The sequence below is a fragment of the Amblyomma mixtum genome, chromosome 10, assembly GCF_055824585.1.
Source record: "Amblyomma mixtum isolate Tamu chromosome 10, ASM5582458v1, whole genome shotgun sequence".
NCBI classification, from domain to species: domain Eukaryota; kingdom Metazoa; phylum Arthropoda; class Arachnida; order Ixodida; family Ixodidae; genus Amblyomma; species Amblyomma mixtum.
In genome coordinates this window covers 173,337,392-173,354,868 of record NC_143021.1, presented here as the reverse complement: position 1 = coordinate 173,354,868, position 17,477 = coordinate 173,337,392, and the positions used below count along the sequence as shown (strand labels likewise).

The following is a 17,477-nucleotide window of genomic DNA, read 5'->3' as shown; positions in this document are numbered from 1 at the left end:
TGTTTGATAGTAATGTTATGAAATTTTAAGTGCAAGTTCGTGGGTGGATGGGTTCCCCTCGGTCTGAACAGTGTATTTAGTTTTACTTGTGTTTAATTGGAGTCTGTTCGAATGAAGCCATAAGTTCAGTCCAGTTAACCATTCGTTGGCCTGATGAAACACGTCCACAACGTCACTGCGGTGCCTGCGCGTGGCGCCAAATTTAAAAACGAAGCGTGCAGGAAAGTTTGAAATGGGAATCCGGCCTCACTTGCTCTGAGCAAAAACCTGAACTCTTCATGATCCGTCATAAATATAGAGGTAGGCGTACTACGACTTCCTCCCCGCAAATAAACGTTTATGTTAATGAACGATCCGTCAAAGAGGTACAAACCATGGGAATACTGGGGTTGTATTTACAAAACAAACGGAAAGAATACTGACACACTCACTAAGCTAAAACGCACGGTAGAAGCGACGGCCCGATTAATCCGCCGCATAGCCAATCGAGGACAAGGGGTGAGGGAAAGAGATTTATGTCGACTAGTGCAGGCCTTTGCGCTAAGTAGGACACTCTATACCGCCTCTTATCTCAAATTTTCCAAAGCAGAAAAGGACAAATTGATTAGCATGATACGGCAGGCCCACAAAACTGCGTTAGGACTCCCACTAAATGCCTGAACCGAAAGTGTAATGAGGTTAGGAATACATAACACCTACAATGAACTGAAAGAAACCCATTTAATGGCTCAAACAGCGAGGTTAGGCAATTCCAGAACTGGCAGGAGTTTTCTTACCAGGCTTGAAATTAACTTTCAACCTACGAAAAAAGATGCTAAAAAGACTTACCCCGCGACTATACGACGGCCCTACCAATCGAACCAATCCCCAAAAACATGCACCCCTTACACCATGAGGGTAGAAGACAAGCACGAGCCAAAGCATTAGATAATAAATACGGACAGTGCGCTAGAACACTTTATGTAGATGCGGCAGAATACAAACATACGAATGTCTTTGCAATTGTGGCTGTGAATGAGAATGGAGACCACATCACAATCAAAACGAAATCCTCTGAAACAACAGAACAGGCCGCTATAGCCCTGTGTCCGTGTTTCTTCGCACTGGTTCTTCCTTTAAATGCCTTACCAACTTGCCCGGAACCTTGCTCTTCTGATCTTCTAGCGCATATACTTAAGAGAGCATCATCTTCAGCGACTCCAAAATGGGTATCAATAATTTCGCAAAAGGGCGAATTACAAACACCTCCCTAAGAATCCTTGCCGTAACCAAATTCTCATCAAATTATTCCGAACTGATATGGGTCCCAGCCCATTCAGGAAATCCCGGGAATGAGGTAGCCCACAATAAAGCCCGAGGTTTCGTCGACCGGGCAGTGGATAAGTCTGGCTCCCTGATTTTCACGAAAGACTCCATGATCACATATCATGATATCACCAGTAATTTTAAACTAGAAGGAAGAATTTTCCCCCCTCCGGACAAAAGCCTGACTAAAGAGAGGTCACGTGGCGTCGTCTACAGACGAGATCGATACGCACCCCATCACTCTTCGCGCACATTTATCTATACCTTTACAACTCAAACTGTAAACACTGTGGCCAACGAGCCACTTACGATCACATCCTGTGGGACTGCAAAATAGAGCTACCTCCGGGTGATCTAGTTACCGCTCCTTCTCTTGAGCGGTGGGAGACCGTGCTGGCCAGCTCTGACCCCAAAACGCAAGTTTTGGCGGTTGAGTGGGCTGACAAAGTTGTCGACGGCTACGAACTCTCGACCACTTGACGCGACCTCTTACCAAGCTCTTTCCGTCGAACAAAATGTTTTACAGTCAATGAACTGAAAACTCATGCTTACGCATTTTTCCAACGCGGGTGCCGCTGTGATCTCTAACGTTTTTCATTTCAAAATCAACAGGGCAGGACGAAGGGACTAGAGAGCAGACGAACGCCTGTCTGCTCTCCCTTGCCCGCATCGCCTTGCCCGCATGCAAAGCTGGGAAAGAGGGTAGCAAAAAGGTGTGCTTGCGTAGGCTCCATGCACGAGATAGTTGTCGCACCTGTCAATGTTGCTGAAACGAATATCAATATCATTTAATAAACCGGCCTCATTGGACTCAGTGTTTGCGTGCTGAGGCAAAGATGACTGGTTTCAGTCCTGGCCGCGCAAGGTGCATTGCTATGGAGGCGAAATCTAAGAACGCACAAAGTGGAGCGCTATGTAGGCCAAATTTCGCGAGAAGGCCCAAGGTAGGTGATGAGTGGCGGCGTCGGGCGAAGTGTTTTGACCATGTCACTCGCCTATGCTGTGTTCAGCGTTCCACGAGGAAAAGACTACAGATACCACAAGCGCGTCTGTTCTATGTCGTCTTGCAGTAGTAGCAGTAGTAGCCAATAGCCGATATTTATACAAGTTGTTCTACCAAATGGCCACTCTTTTAGCCTTGTTATTAGTAATAAGGGAGTAATTACTCATTGGCATCCACCCAAGCGCAGCCGTACGGCTACAAAGGAAAGCTATACAGCTTTCTCAGAAACTTCGTAGTTAAAGAAAAATTCGTCCTGGTCCGGGGTTCGAACCCGGGACCACCGCTTCACCGGAGCAGTCGCTCTACCAACTGAGCTAACCGGGACGGCAAGCTTATGGTAGGGCGAGAGCGAATTGATCAATAACTCGAATTTACTACAAATTTACTCCACCTTGGGTGATTGCCCTAAACATTTGACCAGCCTTGTTATTCCTAACCGATTTCGCTCGTCGGGAGGAAGTCCCTTGTCGATTAGCCAATCATACCCTTGTTGGCCGTAGAAGGTTACGGTTTGTTATATCGTTTCTCCTCCGTGATGTGTATCCGCCTCAGTCGGCTGCAGACACCGTCGAGCCCACCTTAAGAGTTTTTGTCTGTGTTCCTTCAACGCCTCGGATGATTAAATAAACGGGCTGAAAGACCGGGCAAATAGCACTACGAACCGACTCCGGTGTCTAGATGGGCGCCCATGGCAGTCCAGGAGAGCACGAGTAGCCAGCGGGGGCCGCGAACAGTCGACTCCTCTACCAGCAAGTCGGAGACGGCACCAGGTCCCACGGGGCTTCGCTCTCTGTATCCCACCAGCTGGAAAGAGCCTGCGGGACACGCTTTCAATGGCGGCGCCTGTTTGAGCTTATGCAAGCTGCATGGACTGCGGTGCTTGCTTCCGGACATCCTTGTTACTCACAAGACTCTTCTCTCTATTTCTTTCTCTGCCTATATAGTTATAAGCTGTAAAGACGAAACGTTCCAACACTGCTAAAAAAGCTTATCTTGAACAACGTCTGTATTGACACCTGCAATCAGAGAGACATCCGGGACGTAGGTTTAGGATTGTAATGTTAGTTATGTTGTTTGTGCCTGAGACCGTATTTTGATCACTTGACGCACTTTTTTTGTATACTTGAGATCTAGTGACCGCTTTGCTTGACATGCTTTTTGAATTACTAGAATGTACAGCTTAAGTGCCAAATGTTTTGCGCTTTATTTCACACGCAAATCTTATTCGTGTTCTTTTTTTTGTTTTGTTTTGCACACGTGTCCCCCTGCGCTGGAAGTCATGTATACGGGGGGTTCAGGCTGTTTCAAGTGGAAGTTGTTTCCACTTTTTTGCCTGAACCAACCCTCATCAATTTGCGATGAAAATAAAAACGTTTGATTGATTGATTGATTGATTGATTGATTGATTGATTGATAGATTGATTGATTGATTGATTGATTGATTGATTGATTGATTGATTGATTGATTGATTGATTGATTGATTGATTGATTGATTGATTGATTGATTGATTGATTGATTGAAGTTCCCGCGCGGCAGGGGCACTGCTCTCGGGGAGCGAGTGCTGACGTGCGACTTCACAGATGAACTGTGGAACGGGTTTTTCCGGCACAAAGCACATCATGGTACAAAGCACGAAGAGCAGAACGGCGTTTACTGAAACTCCGCGGTTCCAGCAGCACCAACCCGAAGCATGCGCTCGCCCAGAGCAGTCCCGCTGCCGCGCGGACACTTCGTCGTTACAATATATTCAACGGTTACGAGGAAGGCACTCCAAAGCAGACGTTATATACATATCATGTGGGCTGACACTTGCTTAAAACAGGCTGGCTGGGGTTTAGCTATGGTTAAACCTGGAGGATTGCGAAAGGTACAGTCTTTGTCAAAAGTAACCAGGCTGCATGGTTTGCTTCTAGCTCGTACTGCGGAGCCCTTACAGCTTCCCTGAAGCTGAAGTGCTCGTTAAAGGTAAGGACTGGGGGTGTTCTTGCCTTCCAACACCTTTTCGATCTTTAGGAAAGCCACAAGGGCTCCGCTATACAAGCTAGAAGCAGACCATGCAGCCTGGTTACTTTTGACAAAGACGGTACATCTGCGCGTAGCCATATATTGTTACGTGAGCTACATGGCCCACATTCACGCCGTTTCGTGTGTTCTTGCTCGACCATACTGTTCATGCGCGAGGAGCAAGTGATGTCACTACGCACAGCTGGCGTGCCTCGCTGCGCGCGCTCGCCTTCCTTTCCTTAAATTGAATCTCGGAGTGTAAAACGTTGACTACGCCAACGCCAATGAACACCGTAAAGTAAAGGCGCCAAAAACCACACACACAAGACAAGAGAACGGGACAGAGGGCCACTCAAAGCTAGTTTCAGCGTTCGTTATCATGCAGACATTGTTGCGTAAATTTGTTCCTTGCGCAGGCGCTGGCTGAGTGTATACATGTATCTGGGTTCTGCAAAATAAACTAGTTGCGAGTGGCGCTCTGTCCCGTTGTCTTCTCTTGTGTGTGTGTGTGGTTTTTGGCGCCTTTACTTCACAGTGACTTACCAACTAGCCCAGCAAGAAGTTCTTTTCAGCCAATGAACACAATGCACGCCGATGGCCTATGGCTTCAGCGCAGCGTTTCTGGCACAACCCAGTCAGAAGTACTTGTATTTGGGCGTGTTGGTTCATAACTTTTCAGGAGGGCACAGGGGCGCAATAAAAGACACGGACAGAGAAGTAGACAGGGACGAGCGCTTACTATCAACAGGCTTTATTCGACGTAGACCGTTCCGCAGACGTAGACGTAGACAACCCAGTCAGTGCCTGCAGCTCACATCTCTCTCTCTCTCTCTGATCACCCTACGCACCTATAAGCACGATTAAGGCGGGAGTGGTGGTGAAAACATTTATTTGGAAGGGACAGGAGGTATGTTTCGATCAGCCCGTAAGGGACCGATCCTTACAAGCACTAGGTGGAGGTCCCTAGTTTGGGAACCCACTAGCGGTGGCCGCCACCCGGGCGCGCCAGACTAAGCCTTGTTGGGCCTGTAAGTCGTGGCAGCCGAGCAGGGTCGCCTCCCAGTCCTCCCAGCTTGGGTTGGGGAAGGGGGAATAGCCGGATTGGAGGGGCAGACCCACACCATGTGATAGGTATCAGAAGACAGCGCACTACAGTGCGGGCAGCTGCCGTTAAAGGAGGGGCCAAATGTTATAGTGCTGCCGGGCACAGCAATGTATTGGTGAAAAGGCAGAGAAGGAGCCGCTCATCCGCCTTATTCAGGCCTTTACATGGACGAGGGTAAAGGCGATGACTATCTGGATAATAGGTTTAATATCTTTGAAGGTATAGATCAGGTTCCTGATCGGGTAGGCAGGAGAATACAGCCCGTTGAGAGAGCGCACGGGCGGCGGCGCCTGCTGCCTCGTTTCCTGCCACCAACGATGATCAGGGGCCCATATAGGCTAACGGTGTGCGGGGTTCGTATCCTGTATGCAATTTTGGTAGATTTGATAGGCTAGAAAGGAAGTGCAGCCTTGTTCGACGCTCCGACTGGCTCCTCGCGAGTCGGTGATTATGTATTTTGAATTAGAATGGGAGGCCGCGAGAGCAGTCGCGACCTCTTCTGCTTGTGTTGCACTACGGGCTCTGAAGTTGAGGCCGTTAACTGTGTTGCTGTTGTGAACTACCGCGACCGTGTACGATCCCTGATGGTGAGGACCGGAGGCGTCCACATAGTATACACCTGATTTGTTGCCATAATGTCGGGCTAGGGCTTCCGCTCGTGCCAGGCGCCAACCATTATGGTCTTCGTGTGACATGTTGCTGGAAGAAGTCGCACGTGGAGGGCACGTCTCCACAGTTCTGGGATGTGAAACCTGTCTCCCATGGGAGTGGAGTGTTGGATATGGAGTCAAGAAAGAAGGCGGCGACCCGACTCCGTTAGCGACAAGCGCATGTACTGGTTTGTAATGTGCGCCTCCCGGAGCTCCCGGGCGTGGAACCGGCAACACCACGGTGGCATTCATGCACTTGCTACTGCTTGTGCAGGTAGTTTCCATCGACGTTTGTTCGGCAAAAGCCCATCCGATTTCTTTGGTGACGGTTCTTGCCGTCTGGACGCGACCAGCGGCCCAGGCTTACATTCGGCGGCGGCGGACCGAGAGAGGTGCATCGCATGGTCTGAATTCGACACTTTTTGGAACATCAGCTGCCAACACTGTGTTGTGGGTGGAATCGGCGGCGAACTTCAGCTACGAATTCATCGGAGCGGCACTTGGGCAGCGGGGCGTGGAACCGGCAACATGACGGTGGCATTCACGCACTTGCTACTGCTTATGCAGGTTGGTTCTTTCTATCATGCTCTTAAAAAAACATATTTTGTTCTGCCGGTTCCACCCCATATTGTTTTTTTCTGTAGCTGTTACTCGTACGGTTAGACCAGTGCGGTGGAAGCGTGTGCACGTGAAGCGACATTTTGCTCTTTTACGCAGTGCTTCGTTTTATTTGTTACTTCTGTTATATGGTGGGGACATTGAATTGAACCCAGGACCAGGCAAGGAACTAACAGATCTGCTAGAGGGTCAGGAGGCTTCGATGTCAAAATTGACATCTATTGAAGCGACATAAAAGCAACTTACACTTGATATAAATGACCTTAAAACACGTCTTTTGTCTATGGAGTTAGCACTTGAAAAAATTGATGCTATGAGCGTGGCTCTAACCGCAGTTGAGGAGCAGCAACATCAGGTACATGAAACATTGACGAGAACCTACCACGGACCTACCATGTTGAGAAAAAGCGTCGGATGCTTGGGAAGTTTCCTTCGTTTAAGGAACGTCAAGCAGTGCTGCTGAAGGCGTTTAAAGTGAAAGGTACAGAAAACAGCATATCAGAAGATTTCATACGTTCTACTCGAGAGAAAAGAAAGAAATTGTGGCAGTTTGCTAAGCAGAATGGCACAGAGGGAAAAAAAACGATATTAACATACTGGGCACGGAGTCGTGGCTTGATTGTTCTATATTGGACTCTGAAGTTTTTCCCGATGGCTATCACTGCTTTCGACGTGATAGAAATGCAAGAAGAGGCGGGGTGTTCGTTCTGGTACGCCGCGGTATACCATGTGTATTATTGGATTGCAGTGCTACTGAGATTGAGTCTGATTTTTGTAAATTACGCTTAGCAAATGGCAAAACGCTTGCCATTGGGTCTTACTACCGACCTCCGAATGGAACCTACGAACAGATTGCCAAACTGTCGCAGCTAGTCGATACTATAAAATGTGATCACATTTTGTTAGGGGGAAGACTTCAACCTGGCTGACATTGACTGTTATTCTCGTGCATTGTTGCGCTTACGAAGGAACTGGGACACAATCAGGGACGACACAGAACAGATGTGCGCAAACTATCAACTGCAAGTTTATTTCTGAGTGCATGTATATATAGGCATTGTCAAGACAAAAACAAAAACAAAAACAAAAACAAATCCGTGATCCCATCGTCATGGCAAGATATCTTTTAACGTCCTGTCCAGCAGTAAAAAACATGCATTATCTTTCTGACTTAGCTGTTTGTTTTTATTTTTCCAAAAATTCTTTTTCCTGATTTGAGAGCTCAATAGAAGGCACGCTTACACATGGCCCTTCTTTTCCTGATTGTATGCAGTATGCTTCCCAAAGTTCCCTGATTAGCTTCTCTCTTGAACCGAGCAGTATTGCTGTCTGCTTAAAGTGAGGTGTGCAATTTTTGCATCTGGCGCAATGCGCTGCCAGATTTCCCGGTGAGTTGACAAGACTGCAGTTGCGCCTATGTTCTCTGAGCCTCTCATTGAGGCACCTACTGGTCTGGCCAACGTACGTTTGCCCGCATGATAGCGGTATCTTATACACAACACCTTCGCGGCATTCCACGAACTTTGTCTCATGTTTGACGCCACATGACACCTCTTTCTCGGCATTGTCTTCGCGTTTACTTTCGCGCACATTGCTTTCAATTTTTTGGGTGCAGAAAAAACAACTTTTACGTCGTGTCTTTGTGCAACCTTTTTCAGGTTGTGGGAAAGTGCATGGACGTATGGGATAACCACAGGCCTCTTCTTTTCTTTGGCATTGCCTTGGTCCTTTGTTCGGACTGTCCTTCTTAGCACTTTCTCTGCCACGGAAACGAGCAAAGGTGTCGGATAACCTGCTTTTCTCAGGCGTGTTGCCTGCAGATGGAAGCTTTCTTGCATCTTGTGGCTGCATGATTTCTTTATGGCCTGCTCAAAAGATGACATGGCCATATTTCGTTTGATCAGCTTGGAATGGGCAGAGTCATACGGTAGTAGGCCTTTCTCATTGCGCGTTTTGTACTGCCAGCATATATGTGGTTCAAGAGTGAGAGCTAGATCAAGGAACTGTAGGTTGTTGTTTGCAGGTAGCTCGTGGGTAAATGTGAGCCCCTTGTGGGCTCTTTTGAACTGCTCCAAAGTTTCTTCCAACACGTTGGGCGTGGCAAAGGTTTTATCTGCACAAACCAAAAAGTCGTCTACATAACGGAAGCACTTTGTAACACCAAGCGGTACCAATGTTTTTTCCAACTCTCTGTCCCCTCTGGCAAGGAAGATGTCACAGAGAACGGGGGCTATAGCAGATCCTATGCAAATTCCGTCATTTTGAGAGAAAACAGCACCATTGAACTCGACACACAATGATGAAAGGTATGCTTTCAGCAGAGCAAGGAAATCTGTGGTACTAATGGCGCTCTCATTCATAAACTTCACGCAGCCATATTCTCCAATGCACTCTTCTACGCACTCAAGCACCTGCTCCCGCGGTACACAGTAGAAAAGGTCTGTCACGTCGATGGAGAAACAAGTCACACTGGGATCATTCTTCAGGTATTCGATGACTTCGTTCGAATTTCTGATGACGAACGGGTCTTTCACCGGAAGCTTGTTCAGATGGCACTGGAGGTATCCCGCTATGTTCCTTTGCCATGTGCCCTTATCCTCAACTATAGTTCGGAATGGTGCTCCTGGTTTGTGCGTCTTAATTGAGAAGAATGGCCTCAGAGTAAGCTTCTTGCTGTCCTTAACTGCTTTAGCGAGTTTTTCCAGGCCTGCGCTCTCGCATAGCTTTGCCGCTTGGTTGCGGTTTTTCTTCAGGGTTCTTTCGTTGAGTTGCTCTTGCCTGGTGAAATTTTTTGAGATTGCATCCAGAGCTTTTGCGTGGTAGTCACCTGCTTCCACTACGGCAAAGCCTCCTGTCTTGTCTGCCATCAAAAGTTTCAGTCTGTTATTACGTAGAAAATCGACAGTTTTCTTGGGAACCACTCTGGCATCCTTTTGCTTGCTTCTTTCATTTATGCACAATAATGCCTCTTTGACGCATGCATTCTTTTCTTCTGATTGAGCTCGGTTTGCAATGGAGCGAATCAAGCCTAGAACTTCCAATGGCTTGAGGGTTGGCTGAACGGCATATTTGGGTCCCTTATTCAACGTGTCGAGAATCGCAGACGGCATTTCGCATCCCGAGTAGTTGAACGCGTTAGGCACGTCTGAGTCGTATTTCTTTTTCTTCTTTCTTGGCAGATTTCTAAAAGACTCAGCCCACTTACGTTCCGCCAACCCTTCCGCCCAGTCTACAAAGTATTTAATCATGTGCTTACTTTGTCCTTTTCCTAGCGTCGAAGTGCAGATCAATTTGATGTGGTCGCGGTAGATCCTGACTTGCCTCCATGTCTCTGCTCGCAATACCTTGCAAAGGCGTCGACACGTTGCTTCTGTCGGGGTCATCCAGCCAAAGAGTGCTGAAATAACTTGGGTTGTCAATCCATGGGAGACAGCGTAGGTGAGAGTTCTTGTTCGGCATCTTGCCTCGGCGATGAGTTCGATGAAAAACCTTATACGGGTGAGCGGTGACACTTGTGGTATGTTAAGGCCCGATGTACACGAAATAAACATTAGGAGAGTTTCAAATTGGGCTATTATTACCATTAGTACCACAGATTTCCTTGCTCTGCTGAAAGCATACCTTTCATCATTGTGTGTCGAGTTCAATGGTGCTGTTTTCTCTCAAAATGACGGAATTTGCATAGGATCTGCTATAGCCCCCGTTCTCTGTGACATCTTCCTTGCCAGAGGGGACAGAGAGTTGGAAAAAACATTGGTACCGCTTGGTGTTACAAAGTGCTTCCGTTATGTAGACGACTTTTTGGTTTGTGCAGATAAAACCTTTGCCACGCCCAACGTGTTGGAAGAAACTTTGGAGCAGTTCAAAAGAGCCCACAAGGGGCTCACATTTACCCACGAGCTACCTGCAAACAACAACCTACAGTTCCTTGATCTAGCTCTCACTCTTGAACCACATATATGCTGGCAGTACAAAACGCGCAATGAGAAAGGCCTACTACCGTATGACTCTGCCCATTCCAAGCTGATCAAACGAAATATGGCCATGTCATCTTTTGAGCAGGCCATAAAGAAATCATGCAGCCACAAGATGCAAGAAAGCTTCCATCTGCAGGCAACACGCCTGAGAAAAGCAGGCTATCCGACACCTTTGCTCGTTTCCGTGGCAGAGAAAGTGCTAAGAAGGACAGTCCGAACAAAGGACCAAGGCAATGCCAAAGAAAAGAAGAGGCCTGTGGTTATCCCATACGTCCATGCACTTTCCCACAACCTGAAAAAGGTTGCACAAAGACACGACGTAAAAGTTGTTTTTTCTGCACCCAAAAAATTGAAAGCAATGTGCGCGAAAGTAAACGACGAAGACAATGCCGAGAAAGAGGTGTCATGTGGCGTCAAACATGAGACAAAGTTCGTGGAATGCCGCGAAGGTGTTGTGTATAAGATACCGCTATCATGCGGGCAAACGTACGTTGGCCAGACCAGTAGGTGCCTCAATGAGAGGCTCAGAGAACATAGGCGCAACTGCAGTCTTGTCAACTCACCGGGAAATCTGGCAGCGCATTGCGCCAGATGCAAAAATTGCACACCTCACTTTAAGCAGACAGCAATACTGCTCGGTTCAAGAGAGAAGCTAATCAGGGAACTTTGGGAAGCATACTGCATACAATCAGCAAAAGAAGGGCCATGTGTAAGCGTGCCTTCTATTGAGCTCTCAAATCAGGAAAAAGAATTTTTGGAAAAATAAAAACAAACAGCTAAGTCAGAAAGATAATGCATGTTTTTTACTGCTGGACAGGACGTTAAAAGATATCTTGCCATGACGATGGGATCACGGATTTGTTTTTGTTTTTGTTTTTGTCTTGACAATGCCTATATATACATGCACTCAGAAATAAACTTGCAGTTGATAGTTTGCGCACATCTGTTCTGTGTCGTCCCTGATTGTGTCCCAGTTCCTTCGTAAGCGCAACAATGCACGAGAATAACAACCACCAACTAGCCCAATTTGAAACTCTCCTAATGACATTGACTGGTTACACAATGATCCCAGAACTACTGCTTCTGGTAGTTTATATTCTTTTTTTTTACTTTCTTAATGACCATACGTTTCAGGAAAATGTTTGCATGCCATCACGAAACGATGGCACCGGTCATGTGCTTGATTTATTGTTGTGCAACACTCCCAATATTGTATCAAATGTGCACGTCTTGCCTTGTATTAGTGACCACATTGTATTTGTTGCTGACATTAATGTTGAAAATTGGCCAACTATTAAGAAACCCGCTAGAAAAGTGTGCGTTTACAGTAAAGGCAACTTTTATGCGATTAATTCAGCCTTTGAGTGTTTTTATCCAACGTTTGGTACGCTAGCAGACGACCTGAGCACTGAAAAGCTATGGAACATCCTTAAAGAGAAGCTGTTTACACTCAGCGAAACTTTCATCCCGACACGGGTCTTGTCAAGCAGGCGACCCAGAGATAAACCATGGATTAATAAACAACTCCGTATTTTTCTTCGTAGAGTGCGGCGTGCGTATCTCGAGACAAAACGGACCGGCTGCGCTAGAGCACGCCTTGAGCTTAATAAACTTGCACGCGAATTCCGAAACATGGCCATTTCGGCAAAGGAATCTTATTTTCAGGACCTTGGACTGAAGCTAATTGTAGATCAAAAAGAATTCTGGAGATTTGTTAGACGCAATGGTAAAGACAGTGTCTCGATCCCTCCGCTAATAGATCATGGAGTAATAGTTATTGATGATCCACAAAAGGCTGAGCTGTTCGGCAGTTACTTTTCTTCAGTCTTCAATCAGAGCTACTAGCGCACGGTTGATGTGGTTTCCCAGATTGAAGTAGCTTTAATGCCAGAAGTTAATTTTAGCGTGATGGGTATTAGAAAACTTTTGGATAACATTAAAGCAAACAAATCATGTGGTCCACACGACATTCCTGTCGCGTTAGTCTATAAATGTTCAGTGATATTGTCCCAATATTTTCTGCTTTTATTCCAAAAGAGTTTGGTTGAAGCTGCATTACCTAATGATTGGAAGGTGGCGCGTGTTGTTCCCGTACATAAGAAGGGACCAAAAAACCACGTGGAGACCTACAGACCGGTGTCACTAACAAGTGTAGTGTGCAAAACAATGGAACATATTCTTTGTAGATGCATTATGTCTCATCTCACCAAGTACTTACAGTCTTATTCATCCTAGTCAACATGGATTCCGTCAAGGGCTTTCTTGTTCAACGCAACTGGTTGAATTTACACATGACTTAGCAGTAGCTATCGACAATGGACAACTTATTGATTGTATTTTGCTCGACTTCAGGAAAGCGTTTGACGTTCTTCCTCATGACCTTCTCGTCTCCAAATTGCAAACGTATAAGCTTACGAAAGTATCATTATGTGGATAGCCGAATACCATTCCCAAAGACGGCAGACCGTGGCGGTTAATCTGCTTATGGTGATGTGACTTCAGGAGTGCCCCAGTGTTCAGTTTTGGGTCCTCTTTTGTTTTTGGTTTTTATAATTAATATTGCTGAAGGTATTCAGTCATCTTTCAGAATGTTTGCTGACGACTGTGTGGTCTATAGGGTGATTGATAATGCACGTGATCATGAGCGCTTGCAAAATGATCTGGATACAGTACTGGAATGGTGCACTAAATGGAAGATGTCTCTTAATGTGGAAAAGTGTGTACACGTCACTTTTACAAGAAAGATGTCATATGAAATAAACACTTATACATTAGGTAGCACAGATTTAAAAAGCGTTTCAGAACATAAATACCCGGGAGTTCTTTTTACGTCAGATCTTAGATGGGCAAAACACATTAACTGCGTAAAGACTAAAGCTGCTCGGGTGTTGGGATTCTTAAGACGCAATTTTAGTTAGCTGCCAAGTAATCTCAAAGAGAAGTTATAATTCACTAATGTCCGCTCGTTATTAGAATACGCTTGCGTGTGCTGGGATAAGTATACTGCCGACCTTGTTGATGCAGTTGAGAAGATACAAAACAGGGCAGTGAGGTTTGTTCACGGTAATTGGAGCAGAAATCATAGTGTGCGAGAAATTAAAACCAAACTGAAATGGCAGGAGCTGAAGGAGCGCAGGAAAGATTTGAGGTTAAATTTTTTTCATAATATATACCACTGTAAAACCGGTATAAGTAGAGATCTATTCATAAAAACTCTATCTTATATATCAAAAAGGCGTGACCACTCTCTGAAAGTTCATGAACTTTCTTTTAAAAGTGACGTCTCGCGTTATTCGTTGTTTGCACGTACGATTAGAGATTGGAACGCTTTGCCACCGAATGTTGTTTCAGTGCTAGCAAATGATGCTTTTTACCACGTTTTGCGCATGTGATTTCGAAGTGATTTTTGTTGCGATGATGTCCCCCCCTGCTGTAATGCCTAAAACAGGCGATGCAGGTAGCAAGTAAATAAACCACCATAAGAGCCATAAGCCGGCTGTGTGAAGTAGTGATGTGAAGGTCAAAGGCACGCTTAATAATTTTGCGAAGCATGGCCTCAAGCGCATCCTCCTCTTGTTTCCGTAGGTGGAGATAAGGAACCGAGTAGAGAATTCGACTGGTTACAAAGGCGTTTGCCAGCCGCAAGGAATCCTTACTTCGTAACCCCCGCGTTTGTTGGAAACCCGGCGGACCATGCGGCCCACCTGGTCCGCCACCTTACGGAGTTTGGCGAATGTAGCGTCTGGCCGTCTGTGTTTGTGGATGTAGAGTCCGAGTACCATTATCTCATCACTTTCTCGTATGGGACCACTCTCAAGAGAAAGAGATATTTTAGTTGTGCACTTTTGTGAGGGGCGGAGGTGCACAAATTCCGATTTTTGAGGGGAACATTGAAGACCGCAGCGGCGGGCGTAGCGGTCTACCATCGTAGCCGCTGTTTGCAGGCTGGTTTCAATGTTCCTTGTGCTGCCCTGCGTGGCCCATGGGGTGATGTCATCGGCGTACAGGGCGTGCTGCACTCCGGCGACACCACTCAGCTGGGCCGGCAGGTGTGTCATAGCCAGAATGAAGAGCAGCGGAGAAAGCACCGCGCCTTGGGAGGTTCCCCGTGAGCTGAGTAGGTAAGGACCATGCTCTCTATCTTGAAGGCGTCCAATAACCAGAGAGCCATCATGCGCACTTCCGTTCCTTAAAATTATCGGAGTGTAAAACATGGTGAACGCCAACGCCAATGAACAAAACGAACGCCGATGGCATATGGTTTCAGCACCGCGTTTCTGGCCCAATGTTGTCAATGAAAACGCATGCAGCGCTCACTTGCCCGTACCGCCACTTAGGTTAAAGCATGGTCGAGGTTTCCACTGTTCCAAGAGGGCAGTGATGTGCCTTCCCTCTGGTTCAGGTGTCCACTGAGATGTGGACATCTTGCCCTCACCTCAGGCTGCGTAAATCCTGGCATAGCAGAGCTAAGCCACTGTCAATTTAGTATACACCGCAAACCACGCAGGTGGCGATGCGCAGTCGCTACTGCGCATCAAAGAGGAAGAGAGAGAGGGGGGAGACTGTCGGCGAGGCGATGGAGAGCGTGCGGCGGCGGCTCCGGCGGCGGCAACGGCGCGCCAGCTGTGCGCCGTGTGACGTCACTCGCCCCTCACGCATGCGCGGCTTGGCCTTTCCAGAGCTCCGCGAAATGGCTCGGCGATTAGCGTAGTGTTGCTTTCGCAACAAAACACAATGAATCTGGGACAAAACGTAGCGCAAGAAAGACAATGACAGAAATAGAGACACACAGAGCGCCAACTTGAAACAATGGTTTGTTGCACAAAGAAAGAGTGCTGTACATACCATCGCATATTAAACAGTTTAGGATAGCGGTCAATGGCAGATACCTAACTAACGTGTGATTCGCTGATGACATTGCTTTTCTAAGTAAATAAGGACATGAGCTGCAAAGCATGATGAGTGAGTTAGACACGCAGAGCCGAAGGTAGGTCTTAAAATTATCATTCAGAGAACGAAAGTAATGTTCAACAGTCTCCCGGGGGAACAGCAATACATAATCGGTATCGAGGTGCCAGCAGTGGTAAGGGAATACGTCTACCTTTGGCAAGTAGTGGCCGCTGGTCCGAATATAACTAGAAGAATCAGAATGGGGAGGAGCGCATATGGCGCGTTCTCTCAGATCAGAAATGGCACTTTACCAATACTCCTCAAAACTGTGCAACAGCTTTATCGACAGCAGTAACAGCGCCGGTCCTTTTCTTCTTTCTTTGTTCCGCGTCTCAGGGCTGTTTTTATTATAGCAGTATGTACCAACTAGCTCAACCCTACATTTTATTGAAGTTTATTTCTTGCACATTGAGCCCTGTTCCATGTGTTAATCCCGATCAACTCGACAACCAGGCTGCATTGGCTTCACTAATCGCTCTGGGTGCTTTCAAGGCACGGCTAGCCTCGTGGCATGCAAGACGTGCGCTGTTCACGGTTGAGGTTCAGGTGTTTGTCGTGCGGCGGGACGCTTTCTTGCGGGAAGGCAACAGCCGCAGGATGTGCCGGATATTATCTTCGGAGTGGTGGCGGCTGCATCGCTTTTACAAGGACTGCCTCTGGGTAGCATGCGGCTAGGATGTTCTTCATGCCCTTCGTTTCCGTGAATGGTGTGAAGTGGCTAACAGGTACCGCCCTTGGATGCCTACGAAAATGAAGCCCACAAATCCTGAACGAAAGCTACTGGTCTTGGGTGGGCAGCGAGTGCCAGAGAGGTTCCGGGGGTGCTGCAGTTCAGTCCGAAGTTTTGCGTCCTGCCGACGCTTGACAAAGAGGAAAAACTGGCTCTTCGAACGTCCATCTCGCGTATTGTCCGGTAAGAGGAGCGGCCTAGGTGCGTCGTTGAATGTGTTAATGTTCTTAAAAGGACTCAGGACATGCAGGGAAAAAGTCGTATCTTCGCGCCGTTGGTTAATTTTCTGCAGTCTGAAAAGTTGAGGCTTACTGTTTGTGATAAAGTGGGGCATTTTGTCATCTTCCCAGAGGAAGTGTTTACAGAAAAAGCCAGAGTAGCCATCGCAAAGAACATTAAGCTATTGCCTTCCAATGTTAAACAGAAAACACCAAAAGCCTAGAGGTCACTGAGGGATAGGAATCTACAATTCCTCCACTTGTCTGTTACGAATGTATAGAAGACTGCTTGGATGTCTTTTTTTCAGCAAAAACGCATAAGCACGATGTTCCATTGCGCTGCATTGTTACAGAACGAGCAACATGGCAATATGGGGTTTCAAGTTTCTTAGAGAAAAACCTTGGTTCACTAACAATTGATGATCTGTTTCTTGTGTCTAATTCCCTATATGTTGTTGACTATTTCAAGTGTCATAATCCAGGTGTGTGCAGAATGTTCAGCCTAGAGGTTCAGGACTTATTTTATTCACTTCCGCACAATATCCTGCTACGATATGTTACCAAGTGTATAAAAGATGATAATGATGAAGGCGATTTCATTTCAAAATGCGGGATCTTTTTGGGGGCCCTTTTGGAGCTTTGGTACCGGAACGCACTAACATCCGATCTGAAGAAAGCTAAGGCAGAATACTTCCATAGTAAATTCGATAGCATAAGAGAAAATCCTAGAAAGGTGTGGGATGCAGTAAATACACTCACTGGAAGAACTAAAAAGTGTTTAAATATTACTGAAATCACCATTGATGGCAAGATTGTGCGCGGTGATGCTCTCGCCAATGTCATGAACCTGCATTTTAGTAAAGTAGGCTCGAATGCCTGTACAACAAAGAATTACACTGATCAGTCAGTATCGAC

The 17,477-nt window shown here is 46.7% G+C and overlaps 1 protein-coding gene across 1 annotated transcript in view; it reads right to left on the bottom strand.

The window, feature by feature from the left end:
• LOC149327750 (calcium-activated chloride channel regulator 1-like) overlaps positions 1-17,477 on the bottom strand; it is an 884,343-nt gene that overhangs the window by 83,323 nt on the left and 783,543 nt on the right. The window contains exon 15 of the mRNA XM_089564962.1: positions 2,971-3,123. Within this exon, the coding sequence (XP_089421088.1) occupies positions 2,971-3,123 (153 nt within the window). The remainder of the gene's footprint in view (positions 1-2,970; positions 3,124-17,477) is intronic.